General features: G+C 48.6%; 1 protein-coding gene across 1 annotated transcript in view; it reads right to left on the bottom strand.

The window, feature by feature from the left end:
• The window catches only part of PLEKHB1 (pleckstrin homology domain containing B1), a 384,556-nt gene that overhangs the window by 288,375 nt on the left and 72,009 nt on the right, over positions 1-24,172 (bottom strand). Inside the window, exon 2 of the mRNA XM_078658558.1 lies at positions 22,904-23,053. Within this exon, the coding sequence (XP_078514684.1) occupies positions 22,904-23,053 (150 nt within the window). The remainder of the gene's footprint in view (positions 1-22,903; positions 23,054-24,172) is intronic.

Here is a 24,172-nt window from a genome sequence, read left to right as displayed (position 1 = left end):
GTTGATGCGGTTAACTTGACCCGTCATTTGAAACTGCAGTACTTATTTAACATATACAGTATAATTGCTCCTGCTTTGTGAGTGGTGGCAGGCGCCAACTTGTCATGTGCGCAGAAATGGCTGAATGTTTTGTCAAAGTTGTCTGCGATGTTCTGAAAATAAAAAATAAAAAACATGTAATTTATACTTAGCTTGCCAGCCAGTAATGCACTTACTGAGAGGATTTTTTCTCAATTGAAGTTCACCTGTACTGACACAAGAAATAGCTCTTAGGAACAAAGAATTTATGAAGTGTGTTAGTTACGATAAAAAGTTTAATTTAAAAAACCAGCACTAAAACTAATATTGCTACTGTCTGTGAACCCCTGTACTAGCACTCATAATAAGGGGGGAAAATCCTGTTACTTACATCAGTGGTCACATTTTGCTTGGTGGACTCTATTACTTTTTAACCTAATATAAACTTATTTTGACTTGTACTTATGTTTATTGTCTATATATTTAAGTACTATTGCATAACCTTGTTTGTAGTGTAAGACTTACCCCTTGCTCTGAATTTTTGTCCTGAATTTTCACCTTCCGTCCTGAAAGTTTGTCCTGAATTTTCACCCTTTGTCCTGAATTTGTACACTCACCGTCCTAAATTTACACCCAGTTGGTAATCCTAGGTTCAGCCCCTCCTGTCCAGGTACCTCTGTGATTAAGGCAGAGATTAAAGGGGGATTTTCTGTTTAGTGGACAAAGAAAGAAAAGATGTGGGAGATAGTGAATGTGAACAATACTTTAACGTAAGCAACACCTCTTCATTAGGCTATCCCATGTACCTGGGAAAACAGGTGTATTTTATATGGGGTAAAGAGCATACACCAAGTTGCCAAAATGTTGGGCAGGCTTCTGTTACATAGGATGGGTATTCTCTAACATTTGACACCAACCAAAAACCCACATGTGAATACATTCAGTGGAATACCCTAATTCCATACTAAGGGGAAACAGAAGAATAGATCAGATGGCTACAGAAGCCCAAGAAGCCAGTGACCTAGAAAATGGATAACACTGATGCTTGGAGTAGACCTTAATTCCAGATAAATAAGACAATTGGGTGGATTACTAGAGGCAACTATAAAGGAAACCTCAGCAGTATTGGGGAAAAATAATGGTAGAAATTATTGCTATGAGGACCGTGGTTCTACAAAATGAGATGGTTTTAGAAATATAAGCTGAGAAGAGTGGAGTCTGTACGATGATTAACATGGATTGCTGCATTAACATACCAGATAATGCACCAAGTGTGGATATGGCATTGGAAAATATGCATGAAATTGGCCATGAAGTGTATAAGGAAACTGGAAGAACTTTCTGAGGTGATTTTGGGTGCTTCTTTGGGTCTTGGGCCTCATGATTATTGTCAGATCTATTTACTTGCTTGGCAATATTTGTAACAGTATTTATTCTCGTTAATATATTACCTGCATGTATGTCATCATGTATCACTAAGCCTTGTGTTATTGCAAGTGAGGCTATGGCATCGTAGATAAATCCTGTGTTATGTGCCTGGGTTAGGCCCATGTAGCGAAGCTGAGCATATTTTTCCATTGTCCCTTTTTGCACATTAACATTACTGCTGTGACCTTTTGCACATATTCGCATGTGTGACAATGTTGGATTAGTTTCTCTGAAACTACTTCTGTTTACACATCTGGCTTTCCATAAGATTATCTTGATGCCTCAAACACAAAGTACAAGGCCTCTATGCCCTCGGTACAAATGTTGCTCTATCTTCATTTACGGGGCGACAGGGCTATCTGCATTTCCATTCCATCCTAATCTATACGTACATCAAAAGGATGCTTTTTATAATAACTCATCAGCATCTCTAAGGATTAGCAGAGGAGGCACTTCAGCTGACACTGAGGGCCCCTGTATGCTGAAACTTCACCATGCAGCGGTATGACATCTCTGTGAGGGGTGTACAGACGGGGTCCTACACTTTCTCCTGCCCGGTAATGGGGTTGGATCGTCCCTTGGGGGGATTCTTGGCTTCATACCAATACACACAGAGTACAATTCATATAGTAGGAGTTCACCTAATTACTACCTTTTTTTATATGCCTACATATATACACTGTGTTAGCACCATGGTAGAGCCATATCTGCAATTTACTCTTTTGCGCTTGCAATCACATTCATCTGCTTCTGCCTACTGATAATTGCAGCACAAGTACATTATACAAGAATAACGTTGATTCAATAAATACATTGAAAATGTCCCACTGAGAGGAGCTACGCGGGCATCCAAGATGGTCGCGTGAGCAGAGGGCTCCCGAGACCCGCGCCGTCCTTCTGCAAATATCCTTAACATATCCTTATTCTGAATATGGGCTTTTGAAGACAAACTCTTGCTGACCTCAACATCCTTTTCAAAATCGAATTTGAACGTCGGGAGCTGTTTTTACATCGACTTCGACTTTTTCGGCCTGCCCCGGACGAGGCCGGGGGACTCTGCTGCTTCACAGGCCGGGGAGTAGTTGAACAACAACGGCTGGAGGGATCCCCCCAGTCGGCCTCATCCTCACTTTCGGTTTCGCTTTCTACTTCGAGCTCCGAGCGGCCGACACTCTCCCAGACTAATTCCGGACCAGGCGCAGCTTTGCCCTGCTGTCGAGCTCTGCCTCTCCTGAGGGTTTTGGCCTCCTGTTCTATTGACATTTCACAATTTTTGGCCTATTTCTTGTCTTCATTGGCCCCATCAAGATCGGCCATTTTTACCAGGTCTAGAGGGCCCCTTCGGGGCACAGCCTCCAATATGGCCACTAAACCTGAAGTCGAGAAGCGCAAGACAAGGACGCCGGTCCGCGGGGGACATACCCAGACCAACGTCATGGACCGATACACCCAACCAATGGGAACCCCCGGTGGTACTGGCCGTATTCTTGACGACCCCAGGACAGACTCGACCGCGCCTACGGATGTCTCTCTTCGTGAAGTCATGAGTGCCATCACGGGTATGCAGGCCTCTATGGAACAGCAATTTTTTCAAAATTCATCCAGCACACAAAATGGTATAGTGAGAATCTATGTAATCACAATTTTAGTTTAGAAATCAAAAGAATGGAAAATCAATTCAGTAGCAGAGTCTTGAAAAGCTTTTTGGGAGTTCAATCTTTATTTGAATCTTCACACGTGTAGCCAACGCGTTTCGTCCTCCACGGATTTCTTCAGGGCAAATAAAGTGAACTCATCTTCATACTGCGAAAAATATATTCTTCCATCCAGATTGGAAGCAGTGTTATTTAAAAATTATTCTTGTCTTTAGTAAATGGTAGTTACTTCAATGTCATCAAGTAAGAAAAACTTTGGTCAGATAGCCCAGTATAACACGAATTTGAAATAGTAGTTCCAGCCGGCTTAATCGCGTGACGTCTTCTCTTGTGCTCTATGGGACAGCAATACGAGGCTCTTGAATCTAAAATAGACACTGTGGCCGTGGATGTCACGCTGATTAGAGCGGACATGGCCAAAACTAATGAGAGGTTGAAGGCGTTGGATTTGAAGACCTCCAGCCTGATCACTGATGTTGCGGACGCGCAGACTGAGATCGGCAACCTGAGATCATCACACGACTTCATCGCCCGTCGGCTTGAGGAGCATGAAAACAGGGCCAGGCGCAACAACGTGCGCATCGTTGGTGTGCCGGAAGACCCTGAGAACTCTGCTGTTGACCTCCTCATAGAGGACCTGATCTTGAACCATCTGGCTCCCGCCGGACTCAGCTAATTTTTTGCGGTTGAGCGTGCATACGTTTCCCGGGCGGGAAGGTAAAGTCGGGTGCCCCCCCGAGAACAATTGTTGCTAGGCTTTTTCATTTTCGAGATAGAGACGCTATTCTCCAAGCCTCTCGGGAGCATGGCCCCTTGAAGTTCGATAATACCACCGTGAACTTTTATCCGGACTTTACTCCTCAGGTCCAGAGACAGAGACTGGGGTTTCAGGGGGTGAAGAAGCAGCTGCGAGATCTGGGCCTCAAGTACGCTATGCTGTGTCCGACCCGGTTGCGGATCGAATATGAGGAACAAACCTTCTTCTTTGACCGTCCGGACAGTGTCAGTGACTGGCTTGATTCCTTGCCAAAAAGGGATGATCGATCTGAGCACCCCGGTGGAACCGAGAGGGGCACGCCGGATCAAGAGTGACACTATGGTTCCCGACGTCTGCTCTTTCTAATCGTTTGTCAGCTGAGTTCTGCGATTTGTTCTTTTAACTATTGTTTTTTGATGGGCCCAAGGGTGGCGGGGGTGTAAGGGACTCTTCCTCCTCCGGGGTTCTTCGTGTAGACTAGTTTCATGACTGGGCGATAGGCACACTGCAAGTTGGGGTGGTTTCCAGTTTGAATGCAGGGGTGCAGGGTGGGGGGTGTTGTATTGGGTTCTTGTTGGGGGGTGGGGGTGGGGAGTGTATGTTTCTTTGTTTCCTTCACATGGCATCGTATTGTTCGCTTAGTTCCTTCCCCTGCGGGGTTTCATGAGGGCGGGGCTCGGGTCCTTTCTCGGGATTGGGGGTAGTGAGTTGAGACTGCTGTCCTAGAATGTCAATGGTTTGGGAGATAGAATAAACCGAGGGGTTGTGCTGCAGTTCCTTCGACGCCACTCCCCTGATATTGTTCTACTACAAGAAACACATTTAATTGGCAATGCTTGCCAGGCGTTGAATAGACGTGGATATCAACTAGTCGCCCATGCCGGATTCACCTCTGGCTCCAGAGGGGTGGGCATTTTGATCAGGTCCTCTCTCCCCCTCGAAATCGACGAGATAATGCTCGATGACAGGGGTCGCTATGCTGCGCTCTCTGGGAGATGGGAGGGTAAGACGATTTCTGTAGTCACCGTATATGTCCCTCCGGGCCTACAGGCCACCACCTTTGCTGACCTCGGGCGGCTTCTACTGGGGCTACCTGAAGGTTTTCTGATTCTTGGTGGAGATTTTAACTCTGTGGTTTCTGGCACTTCTGATCGATACCCCCCTCGGGACTTACCTAGATCACAAATGTGGCTCAGTGAGCTGATCGAAACCTTTGGGCTAACGGACGGTTGGAGACTCATGCATCCCACAAATACACTATAAAAGTTTCCACTCCGGGGCCCAGGGTAGCCTTTCCAGACTAGACTATTTCCTCATGCCTGCAGCGCAATCGTCCTCCATCAGGGATATCCGTCACCTTCCTAGGGGCATTTCTGATCATTCTCCCCTGTGGTTCAGTGTTGAGGCTAGAGTGGGTAGTGAGGGTAGAGTTGCTCCCATAAATCCGTGGTACTTTCGGAATCCTAAGACCCGCTCCGAGCTGGTAAAGGCTATTGACTGTTACTTTAATGAAACTGTGGGGTCTGTTTCTTCTTCTATCTCATTGTGGGAGGCTTTCAAGACTATGGTTCGTGGGCATTCATTGTCATTGATTGCTGCTGCAAAAAAGGCTAAATACGAAGAACTTGTACGCCTCGAATCTGAAATAGCTGTGCTTGAGAGCGATCTGGATGGTGATGTTACCCGTGCTACACTACATTCCCTTAGTTTAAAACAGGCCGATTATAGAGCCCTTGTGACTGACGCTGCGAAAGTCATGAATAGAGAGCAGCAAGGTAGAATATATGATGTGGGTGACAAAGCGGGTAAGCTGATTGCGTGGTTTGACAAGAAAGAGCGGATGAATCGGGTCGTGCCTGTGATTGAGGGGTCGACTGGTGAACGTGTTTCTGACCCGGTGGGTATTGTTGAGTGTTTTGTGGATCATTTTCGAATGGTGTATGCCTCGGTCAGTGCAAGGGATGAGCATGACTCTCGGCTGTTGTTGCGCGATATTGCCTTGCCCTGCCTCTCTGATGAGGATAGGGCCTTAATGGATGCACCTATCACAATAGACGAAGTCGCAGCTTCCATCCGTGCCCTCCGGTCAGGTAAGGCCATGGGCCCTAACGGTTTGCCCATTGAGCTCTATAAGCTGCGGCCTGACAAAACGGCGCCTCACTTAAGGGACATGTTCCTTGAGGCTCTTGATTCTGGTGTCCTTCCCGTCGATCAGTGTCTGGCTACCATCGTTGTCATTCACAAGGAGGGTAAACCACGTGATCGTTGTGCTTCATATAGGCCCATTTCATTACTCAACTCGAACCCAAAATACTTGCTAAATTGTTAGCCACTCGATTGATTAAGGTGATTGGTGACTTGATTCATCCGGATCAATCTGGTTTTATTCCGCACCGGAACACCGCCCTTAATCTTCGGAGGCTCCATGGAGTTCTCGCGAGAGCTGGGACTCTGACGGAGCCGGACATTTTGGCTTCCCTTGATGCCACTATGGCTTTTGATACCGTTGAATGGCCGTATCTTTGGGCTGTTCTCGCTAAGTGTGGGTTCGGTCCGACATTCATTGCCTGGGTGAAGCTTCTATATGAAAGGCCGCGGCCCAGGTGGTTGTTAACGAGAGGGTCTCCGGCACTTTCACGCTCGAGCGAGGTACTCGACAGGGCTGCCCATTGTCCCCATTGCTTTTTGCCCTTGCTTTGGAACCGCTAGCTGAGTGGCTTCGCTGGGAGCCCTTGCTGAAGGGCATTCGGTGGACTCCCGACTTTGAGGACCGAATCTCCCTATACGCGGATGATATCCTCCTTTACCTCACGTCCCCTCGGAAGTCCCTTAATGTGCTTTTTGACGTTCTGACCTCTTTCGGGAAGAACTCGGGTCTTGTCATCAATTGGACCAAGTCCTGTGTCTATGTTTTGGCCGGAGAGATCCCTCCTTTGCCCTGAAGATTCCCGATTCAGTTGGCTATGTCCGGCTTTAAGTATTTGGGTATTTTTGTTTCCTTGGATCCTGCCGTTCGGTACGAGCGTAACCTTCGAGCCCCTCTTCAGCGGCTCAAGCTTGACGTTGTATGGTGGCGCCGGCTGCCTCTGTCACCCTTGGGACGTGCGGCTCTCTTCAAGATGATGTCGATACCCAGAGGGCGTGGCTTGAGCGCCGATGGCGGAGGTCGCCTAGAGGCTCGGCTCCTCGATCGAGCCCACATTAATCCTGACACTGAGGGCCCATCTGGGAATCCCGAACCCAGAACTGACGTCCCCTATGCCCCGGACGCCTTCCCGACCCTGATGTGGGACTGTGGAGGTTTTTGCGGCGGAGGAATGACGAAGTGAGAAGGCCGAGCGGCAGGGACCAAGATGGCGCCCGCTTCGACCTGACTTCATAGGAGGCGGCCGGGAGACCCGGAGACCCGGACAACCCAGAGGGGCGAGCGGACCTTCCCCGCTGGAGGGACGCCCTGTGGCCTGATCCCTGACGTCCCATGGGGCGACTGCAGATGCCCGGCAGCCGGCAAGGTGCGCCCGGGTCAGTGGACGGGGGACACTGCTGAGGCGCCGAGCAGGGGGAGGGGCGGATCAAACTCTCCCCGAGCCCGCACGAAGAACGGCAGTGGTGACCTGCGAGACGGGTTCGGATACCCGACCGTGGAAGGGAACCGCTCTAGAGTGGCGAGAGGAACCTGGAAACCGCTCCCGACACTCCCTGTGTAAAGAGCGCTGCGTGAGGCGACATGGCGCTGCCTTGAAGGACAGCAGCTGAGAGGCCTAGAGCCGCCGAGGCGGACAACCCCACTCCGCTGTTGCAGGGCACTGAGGAGGAGCTGAGAGAGGAGGTAGCCAGGGGGTTGACTCCGCGCTTTCCAGCGAGGGCTGGGGCGGCCCTCGGACTTCATTGTGGCCCCGCATTGCCGGACTATACACCACTGTGGGGCAGCTGGTACGATTATAGGAGTGCCCTATTTACCACACAAGACAAGGCCACACTGCGTGGTTCAATGGAAGGATAACGGGCTGGAGGCCGGGAACACCTGAATGGTGGACGGCTCCCCGAGCTTCCGCGGCGCCTCTGCGAGGCCTCCCCCTATCCCCGTTGTCTTGAAGGCTGCAGACGAGCGCCCATTCGGCACACTGACGCTGGGAGGATAGCTTGGCCCCCGGATGCACCCTGCCCTTCCGCCCAAGACGACACCACCGGAGGTTTTTCGCCCTGACCACAGACTAGGGGCCTGAACACCTGGGTACCAGCTGCTAGCTGCGAGGCGGCGGACTGCGGCTTCTGGCGACCGCGCCACGCCGCGCCAACGACGGCACCTGGATTACCACCTTATCGGGGGCCCAGAGCAACATGGGTAAGCCGAGGGGAACAAAAGGGGGCGCCCAGACAGCCTCAGATGTGGAGCCACCTGATAATGAAGAGCGCCTGCACCTGGAAGGGCCTGGGAACCCGCCGATTCAGGAGCAACTGGACAAAATCCTGCAGGCAATCACTGAGACCAGATCGGCCCTCCGAGAGGACATCGCTCAAGTGGCGACGGGATTGGGCCTGCTTAGAGCTGACCACGGCAAGCTCTCAGACAGAGTGAAGGAAATAGAGGGCTCGGTGCGACGCCTGGAACCGGCGCAGAAAACATTGGACGCCACGGTGAAAGATGCTCTGACCCGAATAGAAACCCTGGAGAGACGCGCGGAAGATGCGGAAGGACGCAACAGGCGAAATAACATTCGGATAGTGGGCCTTCCGGAGAAAATTGAAGGAGGGGACATGGTAGCGTTTCTGGAAGACTGGCTGCGGACGGTGGTGGCGCCAGAGGGACTGTCCCCCTTCTACGCGTTGGAGCGAGCTCACAGGGTACCGGCCAAACCGCCGATGCTGGGTCGACCCCCCCGCCCAGTGGTGGCCCGGCTGCTCCATTTCCGGGACAGAGACTTCCTGCTGCAGGCGGCTAGGCAGAAGGGACCCTATCAGGTGGACAACAGCCGTGTGAACATTTTCCCGGACTATACCTACGAGACGCAGAGACGTCGGTCCTCCTTCCTAGCGATAAAACGAGAACTACGAGATGAGGGCATCCAATACTCCCTACTCTTTCCAGCACGACTCCGCATCGTCATAGACGAGTCCACCAAGTTCTTTGACACCCCGGACGAAGCGTGTAGTTGGCTTGAATTATACAGGGCTGGTAAGGACGGTTTTGGAACCTCTTCCCGAGCCGCAATGGGGGACATCCCACAGAAGAAGCCTAAGAGGTTCAGACATCGCAGGGGTGGAGCTGCTCGCCCCTCTACGATAGAGACGGCGGCGGAGCAGAGGGATGCATTGGAGATGGTCTCTTCCATGTCTGGCCCTCGGGAAGACCACGAGACAGCACATTCGGAACCTGGAGAAAGTGGGGGTCGATCGGACACAGAGGGTTCTGAACCTGACAGCGTGACGCTCCCGGCGGTCACCCCAGAAACTGCAGAAGGCCTACTTGATGAACAATGAAACTTTCGGGTGAGCCAGTACTGATTGGGGGGGCTATGAGAGGCGGGCAACTGCATAAAAGGGGGAGAAGCGACTCGTCCGGGGCAGTGTTGATTCATTGACTGTGTGGAGGGTTGCGGGGATTCCCTACATTGACCTCCATGATGTAGGGCTCGATCGTAAGGTGGCTTGCAGCGGGGCGGCCCCACATTGTCGCTTGACCCCCCACTTTGCCCTTAAGGCACACCTGCGGTGACTACCGCCAGGTTAGCGGAAAGAGGGTTTTGGGGATACAGTTTGGATGGGAACTAGATGGTACTATTTGGAACCTGTTATGGGGGGGTGGCGGGGGGACTCAAGTTTGAAAGTTGGTTTATTTTTGTTGAAAAGGGGACTCGTCATCGGTATGGATTTATCTGGGTGCTTGACCATGCATGCAGTGTGGTTAGAGGGACTGGAATTCACGACATGGGACAATGGCTGATCTCTCGACTCTGAAATGCATCACCTGGAATGTGCGGGGTCTGCACACCATGTCCAGGCGACATAAGGTCCACGCTTACCTAGTGCGCAGAGGTGTACAGATTGCGCTGCTGCAGGAGACACATCTCACCAAATCAGAGGGGATAGCGCTACAGCGTAGATGGCGGGGACAGGTATTTAACACCACGTACTCGGCTTATGCGAGAGGCGCGCTGATATGGATTAAAGCTGGGGTACCCTTACAGGTACATAGTCACACTGTAGATCCTGAGGGGAGGTACGTAGCAATTGCGGGGAGACTAGGGGGAAGAGAAGTAAACATCTGCTGCATTTATGCGCCTAACACGGACCAGCTCGCCTTTCTGACTGAGCTGTCGGGCTCACTAGCCCGCTACCTATCAGGACCCATCCTACTAGGGGGCGACTTTAATTCGGTGCTCGACGTTCGACTGGACAGGTCCCATCCTCCCCTTCCGGACTCCCCGACACATCGGGTGGCCAGGGGCAGGACGGACTGGCAAACAAAGTGGGGACTGACGGATATCTGGCGGGTACAACACCCACATGCCCGGGACTACTCCCATTTCTCTGGCATGCACGAGTTGCACGTGAGACTGGACGGCATACTAGGGTCCAAAGAGGTGACCTCTTTGGCTTTGAGATCTGAGTACCTAACGAGAACTATCTCCGACCATAACCCACTACTGATGGAGCTCTGGTGGCTCCAGGGTACCCCCTGTGTACCAACCTGGAAGTTGCGACCAGAGCTACTGGAAGACCAGGTGTTTCGTAGGGGCCTAGAGGACAAGATCGCAGAATACTTTGAGACGAACGAGGGCACGACTGCAGAGAGAGCCACGGAGTGGGACGCCTTTAAGGTGGTTGTCAGGGGTTATTGTATAACGCAGAAAGTCGGGGTGCGCCGAGTACTCCTAGAAGACCTGACGAAGGCTGATCGAGTCCTTCGGGAGCTGGAGGTTGCCCGCCCTGGCCACCCAGAGCTCCAACGGCAGATACTAGCGGCGAAAGAGGCGGTGGCCGTAGAAGTTGAGCGCTTACGCAGCTATGATTATAAAACGTACCTGACTAGGTCTTTGGCTGAGAGTGACAAGTCGAGTACGCTACTGGCTTGGCTTGCCAACCCGACGAGGCGCACTGCGCCAATTGTGGCTATGAGGACTGCGGAGCACAGGGAGGTCTATACTCAACCCGAGATCCTCAACTGCTTCTGGAATTATTATGAGCAGCTCTATCGAAGTCGTGTATCGCCGGATATTGCCCGACGGACACCTTCCTATGCGATCTACCGATTCCTAATCTGGACCCGGAACAGGCAAAAGCCCTGGGACGGGATGTAGAGTTAGGAGAGATCAGAAGCGCCATTAAAAAAATGGCGCGGAATAAAACGCCAGGCATTGATGGACTCCCAGTGGAGTTTTATGCTGTATACAGGGAACTACTGGCCCCCAAACTCCTACAGATTTACAAGGAAGCGAAGACTCTGGGTCGACTGCCGGGCTCGTTGCGAGAGGCCCTGGTGATACCTCTATTAAAACCCGACAGAGAGGGCTTTGAGCCAGCATCTTACCGGCCGCTCTCAATGCTCACGGTCGATTACAAGATCCTGAGCAGCATATTAGCCGCACGATTGCTGGAACATATGAGCTCGCTAGTACACACAGATCAGGCGGGCTACATCCCCAGGCGTAACACGACGATGAACATTCGACGATTGTTCAGACTGTTGGAGGGGGATCACACTTGTGCTCCTGATCCCATGGTTCTCTCGATAGACCTAGAGAAAGCCTTCGACAGCCTGGAATGGGTTTATCTCCGCAGGGTGCTCGAGCGGTTTGGCCTGGGTGAGGGTTTCCTGAGATGGACCACAGTGTTATATGCCTCGGCGGTGGCCAGAGTGAAGTCGGGTCCGCTGATCTCTCAACGCTACCCAGTGGAGCGAGGCACGAGGCAAGGCTGCTCGTTATCCCCATTGCTGTTTGCCCTGGCAGTGGAACCGCTGGCTATATCGATCCGCACTGGGGCCCACTACAGGGGGCTGCAGTCTCCGTTGGGCCACCAGTACATTTCCCTATATGCTGATGACCTGCTGCTTTTCCTAGAAGACGCTGGGTCGGCCCTAGCCGGAGCTGATTCAGTGCTCACGGCTTTTGGGGAGGTGTCGGGGCTCAGGGTGAACTGGGCTAAGACCTGCCTATTCCCGATCCACAAAGATAGTCCCGAACCGGACATTCATAGAGAGATCCGATGGGCGCCGGTTTGCTTTAAATACCTGGGGGTGCACGTTTACCATAGCCCTGCTGATACGCTCGAGGGTAACATCTCAAGAGGCATCCGTGCGCTTAAAGGTAGCATGACCTTTTGGTCCACCCTGCCCCTATCAGTAGCGGGAAGAATTGCACTACTGAAGATGGTGGCACTACCCCGCCTGCTATACTACTTCAGAACGTTACCGATCTGGATCCCTAGATCTAGCTTTCAGGGCCTGGAATCCATGGTAGTGGCGTTCCTGTGGGGCTCGGGCTGCCAAAGAGTGGCGCTCAAAACCTTGCAGAGACCTAGGACGGAGGGAGGGTTGGCGGCGCCCGACTTTGAGATGTACTATTGGGCCGCTCAGTTACAGACCTATACCCAGGAGGTAGCACGTGAGTTTCGGGGTCCGGAAGAGACACAGGGTACTGGCATACCCAGACATGTCTTATCGTATATTGCGCTGCAACAGAAGCTTGATTTGCGGGACCTCACTCAGGAGGAACGCACCATCCGCTTGTGTTGGAACAGAATACATCGTAAAACGGGGAGACAGAGACCTTATGCCCCGGAGATCCCGCTGGGAATGCTCACTGCACTACCTCATGGTGGCGATTGGTCACGGTTAGGGGAATGGGAGGAGATGGGTATACACACCGTGGGTGACCTCTACGAAGACGAGACGTTGTTACCCTTCCAGGCGCTACTAGACCGTTACGATGTCCATAGTGGCGATTTTTTGCTCCACGCGGCGGTCACAAGGGCACTCCAGGCTCATTGGAAGATGGGCCAGGAGGAACCGCAGGTCTCGGCGGCATGCCAGTACGTCATGATGGCCGCGGGAACGGTTAAAGCAGTTTCATTCCCAGAATGGTGAATGACGGGCTGGCACCCCTGACGATTCTTAAGACCAGATGGGAAATGGACATAGGGAAGGAAATTCCGGAGGCCACATGGGCCCAGCTGTTACGGCGGGCCTGGAAGGGCACACGTAATGCCCGATTCCAACTGGTCCACTTTTACATATTACATCGTGCCTATTTGACACCGGTGAAATTACAGAAATACTTCGACCTAGAGACGGCGGCCTGCCCTAGATGCAGAACGAACGGAGCAGACCTTTTGCACATGCTATGGTCCTGTTCTATGCTGACTTCCTACTGGTTGTTTGTGGGAGAAACACTGGCTGAAGTGACTGGTAGATCGTTGCAGATAGATGCAGCTGTAGGGAGCCTACACTGGTTTCCGCATACCTCCAAACATAAGATTACTAATAAGTTTATAGATTTAGGGTTGCTTCTAGCCAAACGAGAAATCACCAGACGCTGGAAGGCGCGAGTTGGTCCTACAGGTGACAAATGGCGTAATGAACTTCTCAAATGGGCGGGAAGTGAGAGCACGTTGAGATACCAACAAGCGAGGCAGCGACGAGATGAGAAAGCTCTGGAAGCTGCGCAGGCGTGGGAGACATTGGTGCAGACCCTGCGCGACCATAACAAACATACTGACTCTGAAAGCACGGACTGGGAGCGGCCTGGATCCCGATAACGGATTACTGATGGGTTAGACCCCCGATGACGACCTAAGTCTCTTATCACAACCTGATCGACCATACGATACTCTGCCGATGACGAGGGGAGTGGAGGGAGGGGGAAAGAGGAAAGGGAGCGCTATCAGCTTCTGTGAGCACTAGAATGTGGTACCATTGAGACTGACAATTTACTCCTCTGGGGGGATGTAACTGTTTGGAGAAGGGGTGGGGGGGTATTTTCTTTGGGTTGTTTAGAAAAGCAGAAGAGTCTTATTCTTTTCACCTGTTGGACTTTACCGGATCGGAGAGATGCTACCTGTGGACTAATGGCACACGCCGCCCGACCCCCGGGTTGTGGGCTGAATGGGCGTGTATAGAGTTGATACGATTACCGTCCCCATGGCTCTCCCTTTCTATCAGGTGCCAATCACATGTCTACATTTGTTTCCTGCAATAAAAACATATTTTCAAACAATGATGTCGATACCCAGATTTTTATATGCACTCCAGAACTCTTTTGATCCTATTCCTTCTGGCTACTTTCGTGAAGTGGAGGGGCTTCAGAGGCGGCTGATTTGGGATGGGCGTGCGCGCATTGCCCTCTCCAAACTCACTCTTCCATGGTACGATGGCGGCATTGCCCTCCCAGACATCAGACGTTATTATTGGGCCTCCCAGCTGAGTGCGGTCAATCACGCAACTTATGCCCCCGGTCTAACGCCAGCTTTTGCAATGGATAAGTATATTTTGCCTGGTGGGAACTTCAACAGGGCGCTATACTCTAAGGGACCCTATACGACTCTGACTGTACCCACTAAAATTGCTGTGCGAGTGTAGCGTGATGCTAATGCTGCTCTGGAATGGTGTGATAGATTGTCCCGTGCAACTCCGTTGTATGATTCAGATGGTCTGGGCAATTTGTGGAGGACGAAAGGTTTTGATAAATGGGACATGATAGGTATAAGCAAGGTTGACGATCTTTGGTCTAAAGGGACGGTTAAGACTTTTGAGGCGCTTAAGATTGAAAATGAGCTTGACGACAAGGAATTCTTTCGGTATGTTCAGGTACGGCACGCCTTGTTGTCTGTTTTCCCCAAGGGGACGGAGATCCCTGAATCCTCGCCTCTCGAGGACCGTATCCTTGATGGCTACGTACCTGATAGTACAATTTCACTGATCTATAAAAAGCTCATCAACAACAGAGTCGACTTGCTTGTGCGCCTCAGGGCCTTATGGGCTGCTGACGGGTTGGAGTTGGACAATGAGGACTGACAAATGGCCGTGTCCTCTCCCAAGGAGGTGGCCATCCCTGCCCGCCTTCGGTTTGTCCAGCTCAAGATCCTTCATCGCGTGTATGTTACTGGTGCGCGTCTGGTACGAATGGGATACTCTGTGGATGGTCTGTGTAAGCGTGGGTGTGGTATGATTGGTACCTTCCTCCATATACTGTGGGGATGCCCTGAGGTTGCTGCGTTTTGGTCCCGAGTACATACCAGCATGGAAAGGGTCACAGGGTGGTACTCCTCCCTGAGGCTAGACGCGTTCTCCTTAATGTATGGGAACCGAATGATTATAACACGGCGCAGATCTGTTGGGCAACCCTCGGAAACATGATTGCGAAAAGGGACATTGCGCAGTTATGGGATTCCCAGAGACTGCCTACACTATCGGCTTGGAAGGAAAACATGGACTGGTGCATGTTCAGAGAAAAGACAGTATACTTGTCACGGGGCAGACCTAAGAAATGGAATAGAATTTGGTCTCAATGGAATGCTTATTGTGGAAATGTATGTACTCCCCCTCAAGACTTCACTCTTAACATCCCTTTGTCTCCCTAGATGGCATTCCAGGTCCTCACACCTTAATTAAATATATCGAACGGTTTCCTCGCTGCCCCCTCCCCCCGAGATTGATGTTTGAAATATTGTATGCATATGCTATGGAATTAATCCCCGATCCCTCATGTTCCCCGGAAATGAATATCTGCCTTGTGAAGTGTATATTGTTGTTTGTTGTTTGAATTTCAATTAAAAAAAAAATAAATAAAAAGAAAATGTCCCACTGAGTATTCTCTGTAAATTTCACTGAGAACTAAAGAGCACGAGTGACTTAGCGAGAGGTTCTGATCTGTTGCCATGATCCCTGAGGGGTCAGGATTGTCATGTTCAGTGGTTGCCGCAAATAATTTGCTCCCTAGTAGAATTTAAGGGGGCTTATGGTGGTGGGTCTGTGAGCTAGCTGGTCTCCAGGCCAACATATCCTGAAGGATGCGTGGAATCAGTCTAGGCACCTCACCCAAAGTTTGTTGTCCAACGAATAGGCAGATCCTAGGGATTAGTAGGAACTACACAACACCTGATCAGCATGAAATTTTGAGGATGGTGCAGAAAGATAGAGCGAATGCCTGTGTAAAACGGCATTTAAAGAGTGGATTGATAGGGATTATCCTTTTTCATTTTTCTCTCTTCTGTATCTTTTACATTAACGTATTCCCCGGATAAACATGATTATCTAGTTTATCTGAGTGCAGTTGGATTCATGGAAAAGTTAGTTAAATTACGTGGCCAAGGACAAGCTTTGACTGCAGAGTGTTTTCATTCCCGTTCAAAGATCACTAAACTAAAGCATTTATCTCTCACTTAGTTTTGTAAACCGTGACCAGGGCCTGGGAACCGGTAAGGAAACCGACGCTGCACAGATGTTCTCATACGATTAGTTATAAACATTACAAACTCCCAGTTGTGTTGTCAAGGTCAGTGAATATGGGGTTGTTTAAAGTGTAACCAGACATTGTAAGAAAGGAAGGAAACCAATCAACTGCTGTTAAATGATAAATGGCAAGCTGTCTTACATCTTCCTGCTACAGCTGTAGTTCTCAAGGCTCTGTGTGTTTCATAATATCTTTTTGGTGGGATCATTGTTTTCCACTCTTTCCTATGTGACTACAAATGTATATAAGCTGAGGTGTTTGTAAGCTAAAGCAGACTCACTGGTGAATGCTCAGACACTCCACGGCTGCAGCGGAAGCAGAAGAAAGTGATACTGGAGATTCCTCATGACTGACTCCTCAGTTATATGAAGAAATATTCATTTAAGCATTAACACTGTGCAACATGTACAACAACATTGACAAACCCAATAGATTTGCATGGCAAAACCTATTGCTGGGGTACAGTGACTGTCCCAAACTGGATTTTAGTGTTAGATGCGGGAGGACACTAGGATTACCATAGTACACTCCCCAAAAACACCCACCCAGCCCTCATAACCCAACTTTATTGTGGATGAAGATTTTTGCCTTCTTGAAAATACCCAAAGTGGGTAAGGTAGGCCCTGGGAACTTTTACCTCCATTGGTTAGGGTCTGCCCATGTTTTATTCTCACCCACTAGCTCATGCCAGGCATACATGTGGCATTTCCAGGCAACCACTTCAAAACCTGAAGAAGATCAGAAGAGAACTGAATCTGCTGTCTGCGACAAGAGAACAACCCTGAAAGTACTAGACCTGCTCTCTCTTGTACCTAGGACAACAAATTAGACTCCATAGGTCATAATGCTGACTTCCTTTTAAAACTACTGGTATATCACACACTAGAAGAGGCATTTTCCTGCAACTGCCCAGCCACAAGTTAGCAATTGGACCTGGAGTAGATACTGCTCTTTGGCCTCTGCCTGACACCCCGTGAATCTCTAAGTGCTTCCCCTGTGGTCCTGGGTGGCTATAGAAGTGTACCCCTGTGGTAGACTGGCATTCAAGGAATAAAGTCAGAAGGTAAAATCTATGGCCAGGAAGAACCTGGTAGGTATATCTGACCATCTCTGTCAGCGTCCAGTTGTGCCTGGTTCCTTAAATACTGTGACCATTGACTATCATTGGCACTTTCTGTTTCTTGGCCTACTCCTACTTATGATTTAAAAAAATATATATATCTGGTACTACTTATTGGATTTTTTTCATTTTGGGAGGCATTTTGTTTAGTAAATTTTACTTTATTTTCCTAATTCGATTTTGTATTGGTTTGCATTTCTGACTATTTTGATAATGCATAAATATGTTACACATTGACTTGTCTGCTGTGAGCCATAACTACCAGGGGTTTGAGCTCATGTTAATTTAGTGACTTTAAGGGTTCACGCTGACAGTTCATTGAGGTGGGTACACAACCACCCCAAATAATAATCTAATTTCTTACTGTCCTTATTCATTTATCTTTGCAGTTATAGATAGCAAGAACAAGGCCCAAGGGCATCCAAGTGCTTTAAAACAGAGCAAGAAGGAAATATTCATAAGAATCAACATAAAAATAATGATACAAACCCATAAGCCCAACTGGTCGAACCAGGGAAGAAAGATCAAGCAGACTGTATCTGGATAGCTTGGATAAGTCAAAAGGGGATGCATAGAGATGGTCATATAGTGTGAGACAATGTAGGGACACAGCTCCGCTCCAAGGAGGATTTCAGTGAGCAATGAACTATGCCAGGCCATTCAGAACACACTGAAGAGCTCATCAGCAAGTCTTTTCCATGAGTAAACCATCTAGGTCTTTGTACAAAAAAATTACTAAAGTGGTGAGGGTTAGCTTCACTGGTAAATCAAGCAGAGTATTAGTCATCAATGTAATCAATACAAAAGAAGGTGTTAAAATGCATGGTAGGAAATGACAGAGGTAAGTAATTCCGGAGTTGCTGCACAGTGTGCCAGCCTATCTTTTCTCTCATTCAGAAAAACTAACAACTTAGATGCTAGTATTATATGGAGGGAGACAATGTAGAAGTGTCTGAGGCTAGGGATGTGGAATGTGAGACACTGTGGAAGGATCTGAGGCAATTGATGGTGAATGTGTGAGACACTGTGGAAGGATCTGACACAAGTGATGGGGCTTGAGTGAGACATGTCCTCTGGGAGGGTTCTAGAATCGGGGGTTAAGTGCAAGGCCCAGCCCTTCCAGCCTCCTGACTACTGCTGACTAGTACTCCTCCTCCTGCACACGGTGCCCCGCCTGGCGACGGTCGCATGATTGTTCGGGCCTCGGTTCATCATAATCACATACTGAATGATTATGATGAACCGAGGCCCAAGCAACCATGCGACCAGCATGTCGCGGGGATGGGGCACAGTGTGTAGGAGCACTAGTCAGGTCAGGGCCTTGCCCTTAACCCTGCCCTAATACAGTTGTAAAGTAAACTAGTAAGTAAAATCCATACCATCTAATGCTGCTTCTAATCGAGCGCAGCATTAGATAGCTAGGATTTTACTTACTGGTTTACTTTACAACTGTATCAGGGGTTAAGGGCAAGGCCCTGACCTGACTAGTGCTCCTGCACATGGTGACCCAGCCCCGCCTGGCTTCGGACCAATACTCGGTTCATCATAATCATTCATACCAAGTCACCACGCTGGAGAAAAAGCAGTGATGGATGGTTTGGATTTTACTTACTGCCTGGTTTACTTTATGCTGGTGGCACTGCCTTTATTTGGAGGCCTGCAGCCTGCTGCTTCTTAAAAGTAACAGTGCCCGGCTCTGCCTTGATGTGGTCTTGCTGAACTGGCACCGCGGTGACTCGTGCCATGCGTGCGTGCCGGGGCGTGGTCGGAATTTAATTTGAAAAAAAGGTTACGCAGGCTGCCGCAGCCCCTATCCCCACAGGACCAAGTACAGCCTAATCAGTGGCCTGCCCACAACAACACTGAACCAAAGGAAAATACGCCTGGATACTATGGAGGATTTATTATCGGCTGTCGGTACTCGGCTCTCACATACAGTATGAGCAGCAACATTCTTCTTCACCAGGGGACTCAGGAGACAGCAGTGAGTGAGTCAATCAATTATATTTACTATGATTATGACGGCATGCATGTGCAGTGAGTGCAGTCACGTCTGAAACGTCCTTGATGTGAGTTCAAGTTGGCAGTGGCTGTGTAGACCCGGCCCTGACAAATAAGTGCTGGTGCTGGGCACCGGAAAGCACCAGCACAAATTAAGCACTATATGTCTTTAACTTTTATGGTACTCCTTTCAATTTACCCCCGTGAGGACTTACAGGTTGTATCTAAAGGTCTGGTGGTAACATAACAAGGGCACCGAGCTATTTTTGCTCATTAGAAAAACAAGGAAAAGTTGTACCGGCGAAATAAAACAAGCATTGGCATTGCCAATAGGTCTCGCCTTTGGACCTTTTAAGTGTTTAGCCAGCTATTGGCTTTGCTAATGTTTTTATTTTGAGTTATGTTGTAGAGCAGTGAAACTGCTGTGCAGCATGTTGAAAAGTTCCCCCTCGAACTATCTACCAGCACACACCCTCCTTGTGTTAAGAAGTAGACAAAAGCATGCATGTGCTTTCAGAGGCGAAACTTTGAGCCACATTGCGGGTGGGGGGGCTACTAAAAATGTCAGGGGGGGCTAATTCTTCCAGCGACAGTCAGAGTGGCAATGCAGGGGCTCTAAGAAGGGTTGAAAAAGCAATAAATCCTCGTTAGCAAGTAAATGGTCTTTTAAAGACCTGTGAAGTACTCGGGTGCGGCTGTGTGTGTGCCAGAGAAGCTGTCTCAGCCCGGACTGACTCACGCGTGGCCGTGGCACAAGGCTTTCAGGACCACCTCATTCCTCCTCCCCCCCACACACACACACTCCTACTGCTTGAACCTCGAAAATATGCGCCAACTTGGAGAAAGTCTTTCCACCCAAAGCCCAAATCTGTGTGCGAATTCGTCAGCCTGTTTAACTTTTGGAACACAAACGCTAGGTTTGCTGTTCAGAGCCCAAGGGGAACATGCTAAACTCTAAATTACCATCCCAAACAATCACTGTAGCCCTAGAGACAGCTCCACTTCCAGAGCCTTTGTGATCCATGTAACCTGAAGGAGTGTCATTAGCCTGTTAAGTATTTGCAGCCCGAGTATCCTTGTTGCCCCAATGTTCACTCTGCAAGATCCTTGTAAACAAATCGACACACTTTCAGTCTGAGGTCTTATCTTGTGATTGTTTTAACCAGAGGGATGTCTGTTCAGATTCTGAGAGATCAGTGTAATATTTGCTGGCCCTGCGGTCTATGGCATGAACCTGTACAACATCTGCAACCCCTCTGTCAGCTCTGAATCCCAGGCTGATGAAATCTCTGTTACCTGAGGACTTTTGACCTGAGGCTATACAATGTGTAATGGAAGAGGTAGCTATTTTGCACAGTAGCTGATCATGCATAAGGTCTTTGTAATCCAATAGATTGTTCTCCTGTTTGAAATTTAGAAGTGTATACGCTAGATGGCATGACTAACACCAGTGCTCTCTAATTCTCAGCCTGTGGTATTTGTAATGACCTGAACTAACTCAAATACTGAACTCTCCAGCCTCCACCCATGAGTCAGGCATTGGGAAGAGGCGCTATACAGAAGGCTACCGTAAATTCCAAGGATATTACTTTCCTTATCGATGTCTGTATGTTTGGACTGCAGTCAGTGTATACATTGCAACATCGAGTCAGTATAATCTGCACAATAATATATCAGCAATAAACCGCATGAAGTGGATTAGTTTAATAGTGCATAACTTCGAGACAACACAGTAACCAACATGCCTGTACAGCAGTTCAATTAAGCAATGCAAGGTCAGACCGATTAGCTTTGCCAATGTTTGGTCCGAATGCTTTCATAGTTCCTGTATGGAATTGGGCAATTTAAAAAAAAATATTTGAGCATTGAATTGCTTGAGGCTCCATTCAACTCAAGGAGGCGGGCAGTGGTATTAGCCCACTACCGCCCACATTCCAATGCAATCATCTGCAGCTTCTCTTCAAGATTTGTGGAGTTTTTAAGATGAAGGGAGGAGAGGCAGTGATGGCTTAACTAGGCAACCGCAAACTGAGGCAGGGTGCTACCGTGAGAATCTGCGGATCTGGAAATCTTTTCCCAGTGACTTGGACCTGTGAATGCTTGCAGTTAATGTCTATATCAGCCATCACTTGTTTTGAACAATTCCAAACACATTTACGTACATGCTTGTGTTTCCCAAAGAGTGCGCAGCTGCGAGTGGGGTTCTGGCTTAGCACGCGCAGTCTGGTCACAACCATTCGTGACATATTTTCACTGCATTGATATAGATCAGCTCTGCGCCAAATCAGCAGCTTCCCACCTACCCTCACCAGCTGGAGTCCCAGCCAGCAAGCACTGCTCTCCAGACTGAATTCTCAGAAAGCACCGCCCCTGCATAGCTTCGGAGGAAATAGCATGCTGTCATAAAACAGTCAAGCCTGACCTGTGACTTCCTTCCCACTGGGGCTGTCAGTCTCTGCCAAATCTAAACAGCTGAGGCAGTTGAACTTGAATTTGTCTTGCGCGCTAATTAAACAGCCCTAAAAATAAGGAGGAGAAACTGACAATATTTCATAGAATATCTAATCCTTAGCGCCCAGTGCACGGCCCGGCCGGAAGGATACAAACAAGACTTCCATAGCAACTGAGTTTTTTTTCCGGTGCACCCCACGGATATCACTTTCGGGATGTCTACGCACTACTTTAAAACAAGCATTTGCAATGCAATACAACTCACATTTACGCGAGATGTATTGCATTGTAATTGGGAGTGCCAGTGTCGAAGAAGGCATGGGGGGGGGGTTGGGTTTGAGGGCTTTGACGAAAAATCACGGACTGCGTAAAGGGGGTTGGGGGACACAGGGAAAAATAGTGGTGAGTAAAGTGGCTAATCGCCTCGGAAGTGTACAAATTACTCCATGCCCGTCAGCAGGAAGGACTAACGAGTCAAAAACCAATCAGGAGGCAGCATTTAGGATGTAAGCCAAACAAAAAGATGGGCGGAGCTTATGCGAAGCTTCCCCGCTATAGTATATACAACATGCCTCGCAAAGCGAACAGCCCATACGGGCTGCATCGCTAGGCAAGACCTAAATAAGGACTGAAACTGATAAGTACCCGGTGACATTAATAACTAGTTCCAAAATGAAACTGGAATTAAATGGCAGTTTATTGCAATTCAACTGAACCAACTTATCTAAAATGATATGACAAAAACATGTGCCTTCAACTGGATTAAAGAGATCTAATTTGTGGCGAGTCAAATGAGACCTCACACGGGGTCCTGTACTTGTAGATTCTGTGCAGAGGCCAGACACCTTTCTGGATTTTTCTTGCCACATATGAAACATGCTAAGAAACACAGCAAATCAAATAGTAAAATATAGCAGCCATTCCAAAGATGACCACATAGTGACAGCGCATACTTGCAAAAGAGAGCATCCTGTTGTTGTTCTTGTCATGTTGACACTGAAATATCAGGCACTTTCCTTACCTTGGCAGTCATGGCCGGCCTTCACAACCGTACTGCCACGGATGGGAATCTTTTGAGCCATGTTGCGTCGACTCTCGTCATCAGAGTAAAGAAGTGTGCCATCCAACCACAGGTCAAACCAATGCCTTTTCCATCTTCTCAAAATAGTACCTTAAGATAAAGAAGTGTAAAAAAAATATCCCAATTATTATTAGGTAGTTTCAAACTTTAATCAGGTGAATTGGGCAGATGATGCCCTTGCTCAGCTAACAACATATATATAAGAAGAATTGGCTTTCAGAAATATGCTGCTTTGGGTGTTTGTGTAGCTCTGGCTCCAAGTTACAAGGCGATTTTTTATTCAAAAGACATTCATCCTGCCCTCTTGCTTGCAGATTCATAAACTTAATATTGATTCAATGGCCATAATAGATCTGGGGTCTTCCATCCATAGCAATCAAAGGGGGGTAGTGCTGCTACACACGGCTTTCACTGTGATAACCCTGCATTGTGACTGCCCCTGCTAGTACTCCTCTCAAAGGTCACGAAGGAATTAAACATGACTGACTTAGCCCTTTTACCCTGCTAACTTTGAATAGTTTCCGCATGGTACTAAATTAAAGGCTATTAAAGGGGAAAGATAAGACAAGAAGACAAACCTGTGATGTTAATACACACATCTAATTACAGCACTAGTACTCCTCTCAAAGGTCACGAAGGAATTAAACATGACTGACTTAGCCCTTTTACCCTGCTAACTTTGAATAGTTTCCGCATGGTACTAAATTAAAGGCTATTAAAGGGGAAAGATAAGACAAGAAGACAAACCTGTGATGTTAATACACACATCTAATTACAGCACTTTATCTCCCCTTGGAAACGCAGGATGTCTCATTTTCACAACACTGCTGAGTCTTAGTGGCTCTGAGTCCTTGTAAATCTGCAACTAACTTATATATCTAGGCCTTTAATATAACAAACATATCCTGTGATTCACTTTTTAGTTTCCTAGAGCCTCCATTTTACCTTTTAACTTAAGTGTGGTCATGAAGCCGAAATGTGAGATTTTCTTATTAATTAAACATTATCCATATGTAATATTGGTGTAAAGTGTCCTAATTTTTATTAACTTTTGAAACATAACTGTAAGTCAATTTGGGTCAAAGACTGTTTCCATTTGTAATAGGACTGACCCTTAAGGAATCCCAACTGATGTAAGAGTTGGATGTGATCTCTTAGAGTCCTATGCCACAGAGAAGGAGAAATATGATAGATGGGAGGACCTCCTAT

The sequence above is a fragment of the Lissotriton helveticus genome, chromosome 8 (assembly GCF_964261635.1).
Source record: "Lissotriton helveticus chromosome 8, aLisHel1.1, whole genome shotgun sequence".
Lineage (NCBI taxonomy): Eukaryota > Metazoa > Chordata > Amphibia > Caudata > Salamandridae > Lissotriton > Lissotriton helveticus.
Note: the sequence above shows the minus strand (reverse complement) of the source record. Positions and strands in the feature narration are given on the sequence as shown.